A 16762-nucleotide genomic window follows, 5' to 3' on the forward strand; every position below is an offset into this window, starting at 1 on the left:
AGTGCCTACTAAACCATGTCTACAAGTGCTACATCATGTTTTTGAACACCTCCAGGGATGGTGACTCAACCACTTCCCTGGGCAGCCTGTTGCAATGTTTGACTACTCTTTTGGTAAAGAATTATTTCCTAATATCCAATCTAAACCTCCCCTGGCGCAGCTTGAGGCCATTTCCTCTTGTCCTTCATTAGTTACTTGGGAGAAGAGCCTGACCCCCACCTCGCTACAACCTCCTTTCAGGTACTTGAAGAGAGCGATCAGGTCTCCCCTCAGCCTCCTCTTCTCCAGACTGAACAACCCCAGTTCCCTCAGCCGCTCCTCATCAGACCTGTTCTCCAGACCCTTCACCAGCTTCGTTGCCCTTCCCTGGACACGCTTCAGCACCTCAATGTCCTTCTTGTAGTGAGGGGCCCAAAACTGCACACAGGGTTCAAGGTGTGACCTCACCAGTGCCGAGTACAGGGGCACGATCCCTTCCCTGGTCCTGCTGGACATGCTGTTTCCGATACAGGCCAGGATACTGTTGGCCTTCTTGGCCACCTGGGTACACTGCTGGCTCACGTTCAGCCGGCTGTCGACCAGCACCCCCAGGTCCTTTTCTGCCGGGCAGCTTTCCAGCCACTCACCCCCAAGCCTGTAGCACTCCATGGGGTTGTTGTGACCCAAGTGCAGGACCCAGCACTTGGCGTCGTTGAACTGAAACAAATCAAAGTTTGTTTTGTAGGAGCAAAAAGACTTGTAAGGGTGAACTGTAACAAAACTGTTTAATGGATTTTCAGTGATGGTGTTTTGTCATGTTGCTGGAAAGTACAATTCTTTGTCTTTGCCCACAGTGCGTTGTGGGTTTGGTGAAACCACAAATAGGATGTCCAAAAATACCTTTGTATCTTTTGAATCTCTCCCAAATTTGTCATACTCGGTGTTGCCATGCTTTAATTGGTGTCTTCCTCCAGGAGTAGAATTCTCAGTGCAAAATTTGGCACTGAAGTTCTGTACCTATTGAACTGGTAAAGCCGGGAGCTTCAGAGATTCACAGCTAGAAATGCACGAGACAAGCATGAGCTGATGTGTCTGAACTCATGGTGGTTGTTTTCTGCTTCTAGGCGCCATTCTGAAAAGCCTCTTTGTAAAACTGGAATTTATAGCAATTAGGTCTTTCAGTTTGTTGGGTAGCCGAATCAATTCTGGGTCGACTTCCACTTTCTGCCCTTTGTGCTCTTTTGGATTACACTAGTGCTGAAGTTGGTGAACTTGTACACTGAGAGAGATTTCTGAAGTACTAAAGCGATCAAGTTGTGATGGGTTTGGTTGGGTTTGGTTTTTTGCTTTCATAGGGTGCTTGCTTTTTTTTTTTTTTTTAAAGGAGATTAGGTGATTTAGTTCAGTCGTGTACATGGATACACCAGCATAATGCCTGGGGGTTGAAGAGTGCAGCATGAGTGAAAACATGCCTCTGGGGAAAGTGTGCTGCTAGTTGAAGCTGATAGTACTGGATGAAGACTTGCTTTTTGTGCAGTAGCCAAATGTTAGATCATTTGCCCAGAGTGTGCCGGTTTTAAACCCTCATTGTTCCAAGAGGTTTATGTGTGGCTGCTTATTCCTCAGGATGATCTTGCTATTAGACTACCCAGTAATCTGGGTAGAAGCAATCTTCAGTGCCGTTGGAGCTGGGCCATTACAGTATATTCCAAGAAACACATGATAAAATGCCATTAAAGGCTTAAATAATACAAAAAACTGATTTTCCAGTTTATGATGGCAGGCAGAGTAGTGGGATGGAGATGGTAATCTTTTCAAGAGCAGCTTATGCATTTTGTTTAGAGAGGCTGGGAAACTGTAAAGCAAGATCCAAGGCTCTTTCTGACTGCAATTACAGTTAAATAACATGTATATTTTAGACTCTGTGAAAATGTTGGAAAGTACAGTTGCAGCTGAAAATTCAGTTCTAATTCATCATCAAGAACAAGCAGCTAAAATTAGAATGGAAGAGGAGAGAAGAAAGTGGGTAAGTGTGTGTACTTACTCCTATCTCGGTTATGGTGGAGAAAAAAAAAAAACCAACAAAAATAAAAACCCCAAAAAACGATTTACAGAAGATTTTAAAATGCTTTAGGCTATACAGCAGCTGTAGACCCTTTTAACATGCTTGTAACAAGTAAACTTTTACTGTAACATTTTCTATACTTAGTATCTATGGATTAACTTTTTTAAAAATGGCTAAGCTCTAGCTGGAATTTAGAATAGAGCAGAAAAACCCGGTTTCTTAAAATCTAACGAGTGCTATAGGGAAGGGATGCCACCCTACGATTAAATGAGAATCCCAATTGTAGATTAATACCTTGCTTTAGGGAGGATGTAGTCAACAATACCGAACTCTGAAAACTTTATTAACCCTGTGTGGTAACATAGGAAGGTCTATGGGATTGGGATTAGAGTGACAGGAAAAGCTTACAAACCTTGAATATTTTGTGGTGCTTTTTTTTGTTTTTTAAATTAACTAGGAAGCAAATGCAGAAAGTCTTTTGTGTCTGTGGGAATGCTACACTTATTACGTTTAGAAAATAATAACTTTATGACTTATTTCATTATATGTATTGTCTATATGTTTCATTCTATTTTCATTTTTGTTGTATCCTCAAAGACCTACCAGCTATTATGTGGTGGTTTATCAATTTTTAAAAAAAGGGAAGTTGAAATTCGAGTTTTAGTGCAGCCTTAAATTGTAAAGTTTAGAAATTCAGGAAACAAATTTGACAAAATAGTATTGTTTTAGTTAAAAAAAAAAAAAAGAAAAGAAAAAGAAAACAGCAGATCCTGTGTGAAAGTGTGGTTACTTTCTTTAATGTTCATTTTCTCCTGTTTTGCACCTGCCCAGGTGTATATATTGCTGTGTCCACATTAACTGTTCTCAGGTTTAGCTTTTTCTCGTGTTGCTCGTCCTGATGTCCCCATTCAGACTGTCTCATTCAAGGCAGTTGTCCACTTCATCTTTGCCAGTGCTTTGAAATTTTTCTTCACTTCCATTCTAAAAGTATATATGCTGTTACTACACGTGGATCGAAGTGATTTGTAGCTGATAGGTACATGGGAAGAGAATAAAAGTAAACAAACCACTTTATGGAGTGCTCTCAAAGTGGTTATATATAGCTATTTCAGAAGTTTTGTAAGGCTTGAATTAACATTTAAAGGTGTTGAACTCTTGATAAAAAGCTCTATAAAATGCAAAGTAGATTTCTGAGTTCAGCTTAAGAAAAGGACTTCTCTTGCAGTCTCTGGGAAATGATAATGTATCTTGAATGGTTAGATTCTGATTTTATCCGTTCCATTAATTTGAGAACAGATAATAGTGCAATAGTTAATGGATTTAGGGACTCCTACAAATATCTAGCCAGTAAAACAAAATTATTCTTGTAAACTTTGGAACTATTTTTAAAGGCCTCTTATGATTCAGAAATGCCTGTCACAGGCAATAAAATTTCTGCTGTAAGTTGGAACAAAGTTTTATGTGTGGTGGTGTGTGTGAGGGGTCTTTGATTTCTTGGTCATTCAGTTGTGGAGGTTAACCACCATTTTTTTTTTCAATAGAACGAGCAAATAGAGCAACAGAAACAGGAACAGCTGGCCCTGCTTAAACACATTGAAGAAGAGAGAGCACGTTTGGAGGCTGAATTTCTGAAGATCCAAACTCAAACCTGTTTGGAGGAGGCTAAGAAAAAAAAAGAGGAGGAAGAGCAAGGTCAGCTGGTACAAAGCCACAGTCCTTCTACAGATGAGCAGAACAAAGTGGAACATGAGGTGAAGAATTGTAGAAAACTGTGTGCAGCTTTTTGGTGATCCTTATTATAAAAATCAAGAGCACTTTGCCAATTTTAAATTATATCAATCAAGACAATAAATTTTTATTTCTTAGGCTATGAATCAGAAGTTCGTACATATAAAAGCTTACTTTTGTCTAATGTAGAAGCTTGTATTTCACATGACATACACTGGACTTTGAATGTTGGATTGTCTTTGCATAGTCCCAGGGACAGCATGTCTGTTAGTAAAATCTGATTAAAGTCGTGTAATGATGATGTGTGTGTACATATCATCTTTTCAAGAAGAAAAAAATATCTTGGGGAGGGGAAAAAGAAAAGGCTACTTAAAGGAGAGGAAATTATTGAGGATGTTGAAGGAAAGCAATCTTTTTTTCAAAATCTTTGAATCATTTGCACAACCTGTACTCTTCTGAGAATCTGATTGCCTTGAAAATGCAGCTCTGTTGGATCATTGCTCCCTGAGTTTGCTACTGGGTACATTTACCTCTTTGAGCTAAGCTGCTGTAAGCACCATTGACTTTGAAAGTGTATGCTTGACTTGGCAAGAGAGACTGTAGCTGTAGGCCATCTGTTCCAGAAACTGCTTTAGCTTCATTGCCTCAGGCTGAAATCTGACAGACTTCAAACGGTGGTGCAGAGCGGCTTCTGTAAACGTAGGGGAAAGAAGATACAGCTTAAGGTTGTTGCTTTAATAGGCTTCTGTGAGTTATTTATATGTGCACTTTAAAATTATTTTATTTTGATTAGACTGGAAATACTACTACTGTGTCAGAAACCAGGAGTCCTAGAGAAGACAGCCATTTACAGATGATTCGTAATTATCAACAACGCCTTCTACAGCAAAATAGGTAAATTCCTTTATGAAATGGAAGTCTGAGTTGCCTGTTTCAAAATAATTTGAATTGCTTTGATTATTGAAATTAATGTTTATCTCTGCACCACTCTGGAAAGATTCCTGTTTTCATTCTATTCAGGCTGCACAAACAGACCGTTGAAGAAGCTAAAAAGCATCTACAGGAGTATCAGAATAAACTGAAGCAAAGATACTTATCTGCTTCTGCAATACCTCTGAGCTCTGTGGAAACAAAATCAATTAATTTAAAGCCTGTCTCAGAACCACTTCTACAGAGGCAAGGGGTGCAACCAACACCATACCAATCATCTGAACAAGTTCACACACAAGAGTATGCGCAGTTGCTACCTGTGTTTTCAGGAGCATTGCCTATGTTGGAAAAACCGTCTTCACAGAAACGTGAAGAGCAAATGCGTAACGTTTGTCCTGGCAGAGCTGTGCAGTTTTTAGAAGCATCAAAATTGAAGCATGGAGAGTTTCTCTTGCCATGTGGCTGTCTTTCACAGGAACAAGTGGGAATGTTGGAAACCTCCAATCATCACATCAGAGAGCCATCTCAGTTCCAGTTACCGTCAGAATTGGTCATGAAAGATGTTGCTGCAGTCAGAATGCAACCAGAAGCATGTGTACAACACGTTAGGTTTGGTTTGGCTGCAGAAGATTCATCTGAGCCTTTGGAAACAGTGTACTTTAAAGAGTCATCTCAGAAGTTGCCTAACCATCAAACAGAGACAGAAGAAGCTGGAGAAGAACCTCCACTTAAGACACCCCTCTTGCCAGCAACAAAGGGACCTCCTATAGTTCAGGCAGCCTCAGCTGATTCTTTGGCATATCGGCAGGGATCTGCAGAGAGCACCATCAAAACAAGCCTTGAACAGCCGCTCAATCTTTCTGAACCCATGACTTTGTCTCATGAAGAACCTAAAGCCCAGGGTGTTAAGGAATTCTTGATATCAAAAACGGGAGACGCATCTTTGTTAAATTATTCTGGTATACAGAATTTAAGGGACAGGGTGTTGGCCTCATCGGAAAGCATCCAAGCTCAGCAGAAGTATTTGAAAGAATTGCAAGAGCAGCTAGATGCACAAAGAGAAGCTCTTCTTTTTAGACAGAAAATACAAGAACAACTACTTTTACAGAAGCAAGAGAAATTGAAGGAACAGATGCAGAGACAGCAAGAGGCTTTGAAAGAATTTCTGAACAAGCAGGTAAGCTTTGTAAATGCTTTTCATGGTGAGTCATCTCGTAGGTGATCAAACTTAAGAGTGAATGCTACCAATTAGCAAGTACCCCATGGATAGTTGTAGGTGATTTATCATAATGAAAGTTTTAATTAGGAGTTGTGATTTGTAATCAGTAGGTCTTTTCTACAAGCCCCAAGAGCGCCGTTTTGTTCAGCCTAACAGAAATAGTATGAACTTTTGTACTTGGTCTCTGAACAGTAACGCCTGTGGAAGTAGTTATGTTGTCTGAAGTATCTGCAGGTATAGTTTTCTTCAGCTCTAGAAATGCAGCTCTGTCTGTAAAACAGCTCTTGTATTAAAAATACTTAAGCAGCACCTCAAAGGAGATAGCATAACCATTTTGAATAGATTAATTTTTAAAGTTTATCTCTTTATGTGTACCTGTTGGGAAACTGGTTTGGCAGCTGCGCTCTTGACCTGTAATTTTTTTGCTTGTTTGTGGGTAACAGAAGAGAAATCCAAGTTTATTGAGTTTCTAAAGAAGCTCCTTTTGCTTAATTTGCTTAGGTTTTTTGTGGTGGGGTGTGTGTGTGTGTTTGTTTGTTTTAAAGAGAAGCCATAACTGTTGCCTGGAGTCCCTGTCTCTTGCTTTTGCAGTGTCCAAGCAGCTAAAATTCCTGAATTCAGGAGCTGAAAAACTAAAAGCAGCCTCTTCAGGAATTGTTGCTGTTAAAAATGCTGAGTATTCTGATCTAATACAACAAAGGCCTTGAAAATGTAAATGATTATCTTTTAGCACATTAGGTTTGTAGAGCTAAATAAAATACCTATACGTCCAAATGTTTTTGTAAACTAAGCAAGTCTTTCCAGTATCTTGCATCTTGAAGTATTTTTTCAGTCCTCAATATTGTCCTGCATGGAATATACACATGAGAAAATGCTGGTTTGGTAAATGAGTATAAATACAATCTTATATACAGTTGTTTTCCCCTCCCTCTCCTCCCACCTCCTAAGGTGAGACATACCTGTACAAATGAAGAAACGACAGAGGCACAAAAGCCTGACTGGAGTGATAGGACTGACTTTTTCCAAGTCTCAGTAAACTGCCAGCAAGAGAATTGCGGCAGGAATACATTTCAGAGAAGTGAAATGATTTCGCAGTGTATCGGTCCAGCTGAGCAAACTGGTAAGGCCATACAGTATTTTTCATTATAATTTTTCTCATTTTGCAGCTGAGATGGAGTTCTCTTCCATCTTCCCAAGTTAATTTGATATATACAGATACAGAGATAGATATATAGATATATATAAAATTGCGACATGCAAAACTTTGTTTTACAGAAGAATCTGAGAAAGTTCTATGTAGAGGACAGAAATGGACATCTTCCAAACCACCTGTGGCAAAAGTGAAATTAGGGCTTGATTTGGAGCAACATGAACTTAGTGTTATACCAGAGGTAGACACACCAAAGAGTTGCAACATTTCTTTTGCAGGTAAAATATATCTATATGGATATATAATATGTAATAAATGCTGCTGTAACTAAGAAATACAGATTGGAGGAAATTAATCTTTTCTGAAGAGTCTTTGAGGTGAATGGTTATAAAATAATAGCTTATATCGTTGCCCGTTTTTAAGGTATAATTTATATACTACTCACTAGCAAAGTGAGTCATAGTTGAGAAAAGCTTATCCTGTCTAGAAAAACATAATCAAAACAAAATTTCACCAAGAGAAGAAAATTCACTGTAATTCCATGACTTAAGTTCCCTGTTGATTTTTCTGTTGGGCAGGGTGTGTGTTAGCAGACAATCCTACGATAATTGTAAGGAGAACAATTGGAGTTGATGGATGGTATTTAAAGGTTTAGCTTTTGAGCATACCAAGAAAGTCAGTGAAATCTTTTAAATAAGGCATTAGTATCAAGTTTCTACAGAAATTTTTAGACCATCTTTATAGGTTTGTTTGGCTTTTTTCAATCACAGAACACTTTGTAAAAAAATTTTGGAGAGCAACTACACAGAGTAATTACCATTTTCTAAGTATGCTACAGTCTGCATGCAATGCTTTGTAATTCTCTGTAAGGAACATTAATTAACAGGTACAACAAACTAATGTTTTCTAAATATAAACTTTTTTTATCAAGTCTCTTCGTAGCTAAAATTCAATGTGTATTTTACAAAAGTTTTAATTTTGTGCCAGTGTTTTTTAAAAGGGCTAAGCAGAAGAATCTGAGTAATTATAGGCCTGTCAGGCTGGCATTCATCTTGAGCAAAACAATGAAAGAGCTGATATGGGACACTTTTTAATTAAAGAAAAATAATTAATGCTAGATGCAGAATAATACTTGTTGGACCAATTTGGTATCTTGATTAGACAACAAGTTTTGTTGGTGAAGGTTTTGATGGAAGAATATGTTTATATTCTCAAAAGCACTTGGCTTGGTGTTACACATCTTAATTAAAAAAAAAAGATACATACCAAAAAATTTTTCTGAAATATTATCCAGTGGAATTCTAGAGTAGGGAATACTCATTTGCTCTGTAATCCCATTATGTTCCACAGGTGATTTATTCCTATATTATCTGACCATTGGTCATGGTAGGTAGTAAAAGGTCGAGGGTTTTTTAATTGGATTGGGTGGCCAAAAAGGGCTGTTGTGTGGGGTGGGATGAGGAGAAAACTTTAAGCCAGAGCAGAGAAGTTCTATTGCATCTGGATTTGGAAAAATGACTGAAGGTTTTGGTGGATTTGCAATGTGGAAAAACTCGTTTGAATTTTTTTAGAAGAATTACTTTAGTTGAGTTAGGACTTGTTTTTTGAGAAGTCTATGACCTGTGCAGTCTTTCAACCTGTATAATCCATAGACTGTGTAATGCAAAGGTTTGTGCTGACCCGATATGGCTAACTTTAGTAAAATGGAGCAGTGTACAAATTAAGGGGGTTATTTCTGTAGAATTGAATGAGCATTTTAATGTTTTTCATGAAGTGCAAAACACTGCATTTCTATACCCAAACTGATTACAAAGGTTTTAAATTCAGATAAAACAGCTTCTGTTGGTGGAGAATCTTCCCCCATTTCAACTGCTGGGGAATTTGCATGTGTGAAACGTTACAGTCATGCTCTTTGGGAGGAAGGCAAGTTACCTTCGAGCATAACAGGCCGCAAGGAACAAATCTCTAATGGATGTCCAAGGCAAAGTAAACAGTCAAATAGATTGTTACAAGAGGTGCTCATGATGACTGCTGAAAATTCGTATGATTCAGGTGACAAAATCTTTTTCTTTCAAGTAATTATGTGAATACCATTCAGCACTGCTAATTTTACTGCTATTTATTTGTAGCGCGTGACTTGACTTGTTAAGGAACGTTCAGTGTTATTTTAAAAACTATTTAATTTTAAATGTAAAAAGGGCATTTCAATAAGCATGTGCCTCAGAATGACAGGTTTTTGTTTGGGGCTTTTTTGTGATCCATAACCATTCCAGTAACTAAAGTCCATGCTGCAGAAGACTTCATTGCTAGTCAACAGTTTATAGTCCAAGGTATGTGCTTTGTATCTGTACCTTGTAGAATTGTCTGTAAAGACTTCTTTTGTCCTGTCCTGTTGCCCTGCCCTTACCAGCAGAATCCCATGCATGCCTGGGGAGCAAACTGCTGTAGAAGCCTCAGGTGTGTCTTCCTCCTGAGAGAGGTGCCTTCTGCCTAGACTGGGGTGTTCAGGTTTGCAGCTTTACCAGGTGGGAACCTGGTTTGAGCAGACCAGTGGTGTGCCTGATGCAGTACCCAGTGATTCCTTGAACTGACACAAAGGAATTTAGTGTTTAAAAAGAACTCAGGAGTGTTAACGTGCTAATGTAGATGTCCACTGAAAGATCAGTGTGTATGATAAATTACTTAAAAATATAGTAGAGACAAAAAAAAAAGAAGGTTGGGTGTTATCCTTAGCTCAAAGAATCAGCTGTTATGACAGAAATAAAAACAGTGCAATAATGTAAGGATTACTTTAATTCTGATCTTTTCAGTTCATCTGTGAAGAGCTTTTATTAGAGATCACACTTTTGAGGATAGACTATGTCCGTATGTGACAAAGTTAGTCTGATTCCATAAATTAAACCAAGTTGTTTTTTGTTATGAAGTGGTTTGTGAATGTTCAAAAAAATTTTGTTACAAGCATGTTCTGGGTAGCTTGGCTGGCTTATAAAAGGGCAAAGGTGCCTAGGCTTAGGTAAACAAAGAAAGCGGGCTACCAAGAAGTTGTTCGAGAGATTGGACTAACAAGTGGATATCAAGGTGTTTAAATCAGACTGGTTTCCCTGCCTATACAAATTTAGCTTGTCTCTCCAGTCTTGGAATAATGTTAACTCAAAGGCTCCAGTACTTTCCATTACAATGCACTTGTGTCTCTTTGAATTTCCTGCGAGTTGAAACGCATTCTATCGTCGCTATAATTGAGAAATGCTATGCCGGACTTGCTGCTGTTGCAAATCTTCAGTGGTAAGAAAGACTTCTCTACACAAAGTTAGATAAGTGGAAATGTCCTTTATTAACGATGTGCACTGGGGACATGGGATCCTTCCCAAAGATGTCCGCCTGCCCATTGCAATCAACAAATATTTATATATTACATTCATACATATTCAGTCTATACAATGCATATTCATTATCATCCTCTCCACGATTGGTGGTTCTTTCCTCGCTTCTGATGTAAATTAGCGCGCAGCCTCTGTCAAAGTCTTCTGTTGTTCTCTTCTGAGTAGGTGGTATTATGTGGGTAGGTGGTCCGTGAGTTGGAGGTCTCGACCACTCCTTGAATTGACCATGTTTGGCCAAGGAACATGTCCTTGGCTCGCAGGCTCTTGGCTTGTACCTGTTTCGGTCATGATTCAAAGATCATACACAATGAGTACCGTAATAAATCCTGTCGTGCAGACATCTTGGACGACAACATATTGTCCTTGTTTCTAACCACTAACAGATTATTGGTTAATGAATGCCTTAGGTCTGGAATTTTACAGGAGTATGCTAGCAGCATTGGCAATACAGATTTTGTTTTATATTTGATCATTTATTCCATTTGAGACTTATTTTCCCAAAATAATCATTAGTGTCTCCTATTAATATTCAGTAATTAGAATTCTTGATATTTAAATCAAGATGGGAAAAGTAAGGGAATTTCCAAGCAGTATCCTAAAATCTTAAATCTGGTGTTTTCTGCAACACTGAGAACTGTTACAAAAAGTTTGCCGCACATTGACTAAAGGAATTGGAAGCTTATTGCGGGACGACAGCATCTCATGGTCTAGTACAGTTTTCAGTACCCATCTAAAATAAATATGTTACTAGAGCTGCAGAGGAGTTTTCAACAACTTTGCTACCTTATGTGTACATCTCTATGAGCAATACAGCTATGTAATATGTACCTCCTGGCTTTGCTAGAAATTTCACTGCCGCCCCAAATCTTAAGATAACTTTTCATCAAGTTAGTGTTTAGACATCCTTTTTAATTCAGTCGGGGTTTACTAGGAATTGAAGTTGTTTTGAGTAAATACATAATAAGCTCATTTTCTTTCAACTTCTTCCTTTAATTCTTAGAGTACTCTTTTTGAAATATTCCTATATGCAAACTTAAATTATCACTGAGGAATTTTGTCTTTGTTAACAATATTTGAATAAAAGGCTTGTATTTTTCTAAGTTGTAGAAGCATTGCTAGATCAGCCATTACCAAATTATTATGAAATATCTTGGTGTAGTGTCTTCTTATGTTAGTATTATATATGAACAGTGCAATGGTTTGTGTAAGAGGATTAGAAAACTTCATGTGAACATCTATATTTAAAAAAAAAAAGGCAAAGCTTTCTGTGATTATGTATTTAAGAGGATTGTCCTCTTGAGCTGTTCAACTACTGAAGCTGTCGCTGTCAGCAGTATCTTTGTAGTTTGGAGGCTGTGGAGCACTGTAGTACTTTTGGTAACTAGTGCAGTATCTTCAGCAAGAAAAGCTGCAGTCTGTGTTAAACTTTCTGAAGGGGAAATTTAAGGGGCATTTGAAGTTGTTACTTCTGATTGTAGCCTTGATTATTTTTTTATTTAACTGGGTTTTTAAAATTTTTTTTGCTACTTGATTCTAACTAGAACTTGTTGGCAGTTTTCCCATGTTTTCCAGATGTAATTGTATCTCTAAAGGTGAGAGCAAATGAGTGCTTTGCACATGTGATCTTTGACCTTATTCTTTGAGGTTATGTTCTTGGTAGTTTCTTCCTTCGATCGAATATGTAAAGCTTTACAACTTTAGAGTCGTACTGCTTTCGTGATGACAGAACCACTAGATGTGCACAAATCCCATTAATCCCTGCTCATGTGCTTTTTCCAAATAAAGCATTAAAGATAAAAAGATAAAAGTTATACAGGTTCTTAAAAAGATAAACTTGGTAGATCTGCTTGGGTACTTTATCAACAAAGATGAGTTTCCATTGATATGAGACTTGTCCTTGGGTGACAGGCTTTTGTATTTATTTCTATAATTAGCTGTATTTCTTTGCCGCAGTTATTACAAGAAGAGAAACAAGTTTAACCCTCTCAAATTTAGAGGCAGACATGTCTGAGTGTAAAACGGACTGCTTCTGATCAGGGGAGGATGGATGCCCGTGCTCACCACCGAGTGGTTACAAGTGCTACAGCAACTGATCCGCTGGTTGGCAGCCAGAGATGACACGTGACTGTTAAAGCGATGTTGCAGTAGGTGCCACCAGTGAGGCTAAGATTCGCGTTGTGCTCTCTTACCATGCCACAGATGTATGACAAGATGAGTTAGGAACTTTGGACACTTAATATTTATTCTTCTTAATTCAGTTAAAATGGCCTAATAGAATGCAAATTGTTAATACGGAATTGCAGAGTAACCCTGCAGATGAGGTGGGCAGATTGATGACATCAACCTAATTTCCTTAGGAAGTCAGCCTGAAAATAGTGACCAGATCTGATACGTACATCCCCTTCACTGTTCTCCTTCATTACATATCAACAGGCTTGTCTCTCTTTGTACATCTTCATCTTTAACAGTCCCCTGAAGCAGTGTTCCAGATGTCATTATCTTCGTGTATTGCTGCCCTATGCAGAGATGTCACTCCAAGCATGATTATTTTTTGTGTGGTCCAAGTTAACCGAAGATTTCAATTTATTTTTAGTAATCCCAAATATTGCTTCATAATTCATTAGGGTGACAGATTGTCTTATCCATCACCAATTTAGCAAACTAGCGTGGAGTACAATTTTTTTTTTGTATGTCTACATGGTTGGACTTGGACTAATCCCTGTTTTTATATTGTCTTAACTGAGTGGTTTGTTGTCAAGTCTTTTGTCTTTCAAATTGCACTCTAAAATAATTGCTGCTATTTTACTGCAATTTCTGTTAAAAAAAAAAAAGAAAAAAGCAAGCAGTCTGGATATTACAGACTAAATTTTTAAATACAAATTCTTTGTCACAGTGTGGTGGCCAGAAGGCTGGAACATGAAAGTCCCATGTTGATGTCAGAAAGCTGTGAGGAGCAAGAACCTTGCGCTATTATTTTGGAGGGAGGAGGGAAGAACAAAAAACTCCTTTATGAGTCACCAAATACGTTTTTATATATATTTTTTAAGGATATTAATGTAATAAAGTCATGAGATGTGAGCATGTTGTATTTTTAATTAAATAACTTAGTTTATAGCATGAAATTGCTACTGTTCATCCCTTGCATTAAAACCACAAGAACAATGCAGGTTATTACAGTACAGTAATGAAACATTTGTAGCATAGCTCTCCATAGAATTTATATACAAGAGGATATTAAATGCTTGAATCTCATCTCATATGTATCCTAAATTACTACCTGTCATGCTGATATCCTTTAGAAAATAAAATCATTTCTTTCAGAAAAATAGGTAATCGTGATGTAAAGGTATCGGGAAATGGAGAATTCTTTGGTAGCTTGTTCCAGCATTTAATTTTTTTGTCAAATTATAAAATAAATGGTCTGTTTCCAGTTTCTGAATGTCCACCAGCCATTTCTAGCCACTGCTTTTTGTATTACTTTGAGTTTAGAAATCTTTTGTACTGTGGGGTTGTTTTTCCTATGGAGCTGTTTAAATATCAAGAGATGATATAATTGCAGTTTTCATGCTGTTTCAAGGAATTTTTTTCAAAGCCTTGCTCGTTTTCTGGATCCTCTGTCGCTTATATTCTGCTCCAAAGAAGAGCAGACATCTGCAGTGTATATAGACTCAGTCACACTACTGCCACATCCAGCCAAGGAGCTTGTTGCCACCTTGTTCTACTCAAACCTTAAAAGTTTTCTTTCCTGTGAACCTGAAGGCCTTTGTCATGTACTTGTAGTAAAGGGATCAGAAACCAGTGTTCTGTGTTCTTAGATTTATAATTTTGTCTATATTGGGACAGTGTTGTTTGCAGACCCAGCTTTGCAGGAGGTTGAGGTAGTTTTTACCAGTGCAGTGCTACTGTGTTTCTTTACTGTTCTTCCACACTTTGTGTTATTTGCAGACTCTATTGCCGACAGCCTTGTTCAGTTACTGGTCAAAAAGTCATAAATGATCAGGATCATGCCTGCTAGAAGTTTCTGGAGAATTTGTGAGTGTGCAGGGAAAAGAAGCCACTTGAGAATTTATTTACCCTTTATTTTGAGAACATTCAGTTAGCATTTAATGTAATAACATAGTGAATGAATTAAATGGTTAACTTCTCTTTTAATCCAAATAAATATATTTTAGATATATTTCCTTTCATATCTTGTACTTTCTCTTGGAAGAGTACTGGATGATAGTGACTGTAGGAAACCTTGGATTTATTTTTATTTCCCCCTCCCTGAAATGAATTTCAATGTTTCACGCTTATGGAGACACAAGTATCACATCATAGAGATACTTCACTGCTGATGGCTCACAAAGGAAACTTCTCCCACTTTTTTTGTATAGTAGGAAAAATAGAACAACTGGACTCCACATCCAGTAAGAAATTGAGTTTCACTTTACACAAGGTACAAACTAGTGTTAGGATTCACAGTGTGTTACGAGATCTGCCTAAGTGTAGAGCCTTAAAAATGCTAGGGATTTAAAATGTCCGTGTCACTTGCAGCCCTTGTAGAATTGGGAGGAAACATAAGTACTTCACTTCTAATGTTTAATTTCAGTTTGATATTCAGCACTTCTTTCTTGAAAATTATTACTGGAAATAAGAATACTTATTTTAGAGTTGTTTGGCAATTAATTTACAGTCTTAGAATTGCCAGACTTTGAAGGTGCTTGTCATTGTAATTTTCTGGTGCTGCTACAGTACTACTTCTGCACAGATACTGATCTTATTTTTAAGTGTAAGAGCATTATGGGAAAGGTGATTCAGTTCTGTGGTAGTAGTCATGCTATAGTTAAGTAATTCAGCGCTTCGGATTTCTTTGATCTACTTAGAATGTCTATCTGTCTTTGTAATCATTGTAATGGTAGAGGGCAAAAGATGACTCCCACCCCGATTAAATGATTGTAGTAACGCTAGCAAAGCCATATTTCATTCTGGAAAGCCAAAGCAGGAATTTCTGGCTCTTCCTTCATGCTCTGCAGAGAGCAGTCACGATAGTTCGAAATTTTAGGAAGGCTGTTCAAGGAGAACCTCTGGTTGCCAATTAAATTGGTGGTACAGTGGAGCAGGAAGTATGTTGTAGGTGAGAAGAAAGTGGTAAGGATGGGTAAAATCGGTGCCCTACTAGTGGGACAGCAGCAGTAGGGCACTACTGCCATCTGGTGTTCCAAAAAAAATTGCTAACTATGAACTAGAAAGTTGCTTTCTATTCCTTATTGTTTCTACTGCATTTGTGTTCAGGCCAGTCCCAGGATTCTCAAGTGGTTCAAGATTCAGCAGTTCTTGCTACTGAAATTGGAGAGAGAGTTACAACGTGTTCTGGACCATCATTCAGACTTGATAATACGGTTAGTCATACAGTGTAACTTACTCTGTCTTTTCTGACGAAAACTTTGTCTCACGGTGGGGGGCTCAGACTGGGTGCAGTGCTCTGGATGCAGCAGTATAACAAGGTCCAAGGAAAGCGAGGCAGTCCCTGCCCTGGCTCTGTTCAAACAGCTGTTGTTCCTCTTGGCTGCCAGGGCACAGCGTGGGCTTATGCTCAGCTCTGCCTGAGAGACTCCTGGGCCTTTTTCACAGGGCTGCTCCCCAGGCAGGCTCCACCTCGGACTGGTGCTGGGCTTTGCGTTTGCTCCTGCTGAGCTTTGTCCTGTTCCTGTAGGGCCCTCATCACGAGGTCCTCCTAGATGTCAGCCCTGCCACTGAGTGTATCGGGTGGTCCTCCCCGCTTAGCGTTTCCTCTGTGACCTTGATAAAAGTATGGTGTCACCTCCTCTGGGTCATTGCCAAAGGTGTTGCCTGGGCAGGTCCTAGGACAGAGCCCTGTGGTATTCCGCTTGTTGCCCGCCTCTAGGTAGAGCGTAACCCTTTAATCGCTGTCCTCTGAGCCTGATCATCCAGCTAGTTTTTTACCCATCTGGCCGTCCATTCATCCAGGTTGTGATGTCCAAACTGGGATACAAGAATGTTGTGAGACACTGTCAAAAGCTGTGCCAAAATCAACACCAATTATATCCCCTGCTTTTTCCCTCACCCGTCGTTTTGTCAGGAGTTAAAAGCAGTATTTAAAAAAATGCTATGTGTAATGTGTATAGAAAATTACTCTTAAATGTACGTGTTTTATATGGGTACGTAAATATATTTATATAAGGTAGTATATAATGAAAAATGTAGGCGAAGGTGTCTTAGATTTTTGCTTTTATTTTCTTAATGCACGTTTTAATTCAGAGTTTCAGAAGAAAGGGTCACAGCTAATTCTTCAAAATTTGGAAGTACAA

The 16762-nt window shown here is 38.4% G+C and overlaps 1 protein-coding gene across 2 annotated transcripts in view; it reads left to right on the forward strand.

The window, feature by feature from the left end:
* Positions 1–16762, forward strand: part of CEP295 (centrosomal protein 295) — a 42162-nt gene that overhangs the window by 14503 nt on the left and 10897 nt on the right. Inside the window, exons 10-17 of one of the 2 annotated variants that reach the window (XM_086481721.1) lie at positions 1899–2005; positions 3586–3795; positions 4566–4666; positions 4793–5879; positions 6870–7041; positions 7197–7349; positions 8899–9123; positions 15726–15832. In XM_086481721.1, the coding sequence (XP_086337847.1) occupies positions 1899–2005; positions 3586–3795; positions 4566–4666; positions 4793–5879; positions 6870–7041; positions 7197–7349; positions 8899–9123; positions 15726–15832 (2162 nt within the window). The remainder of the gene's footprint in view (positions 1–1898; positions 2006–3585; positions 3796–4565; positions 4667–4792; positions 5880–6869; positions 7042–7196; positions 7350–8898; positions 9124–15725; positions 15833–16762) is intronic. The other variant, XM_086481722.1, reaches the window with a different exon arrangement.

The sequence above is a fragment of the Leptosomus discolor genome, chromosome 1 (genome assembly GCF_034619465.1).
Source record: "Leptosomus discolor isolate bLepDis1 chromosome 1, bLepDis1.hap2, whole genome shotgun sequence".
Classification (NCBI taxonomy): Eukaryota; Metazoa; Chordata; class Aves; order Leptosomiformes; family Leptosomidae; genus Leptosomus; species Leptosomus discolor.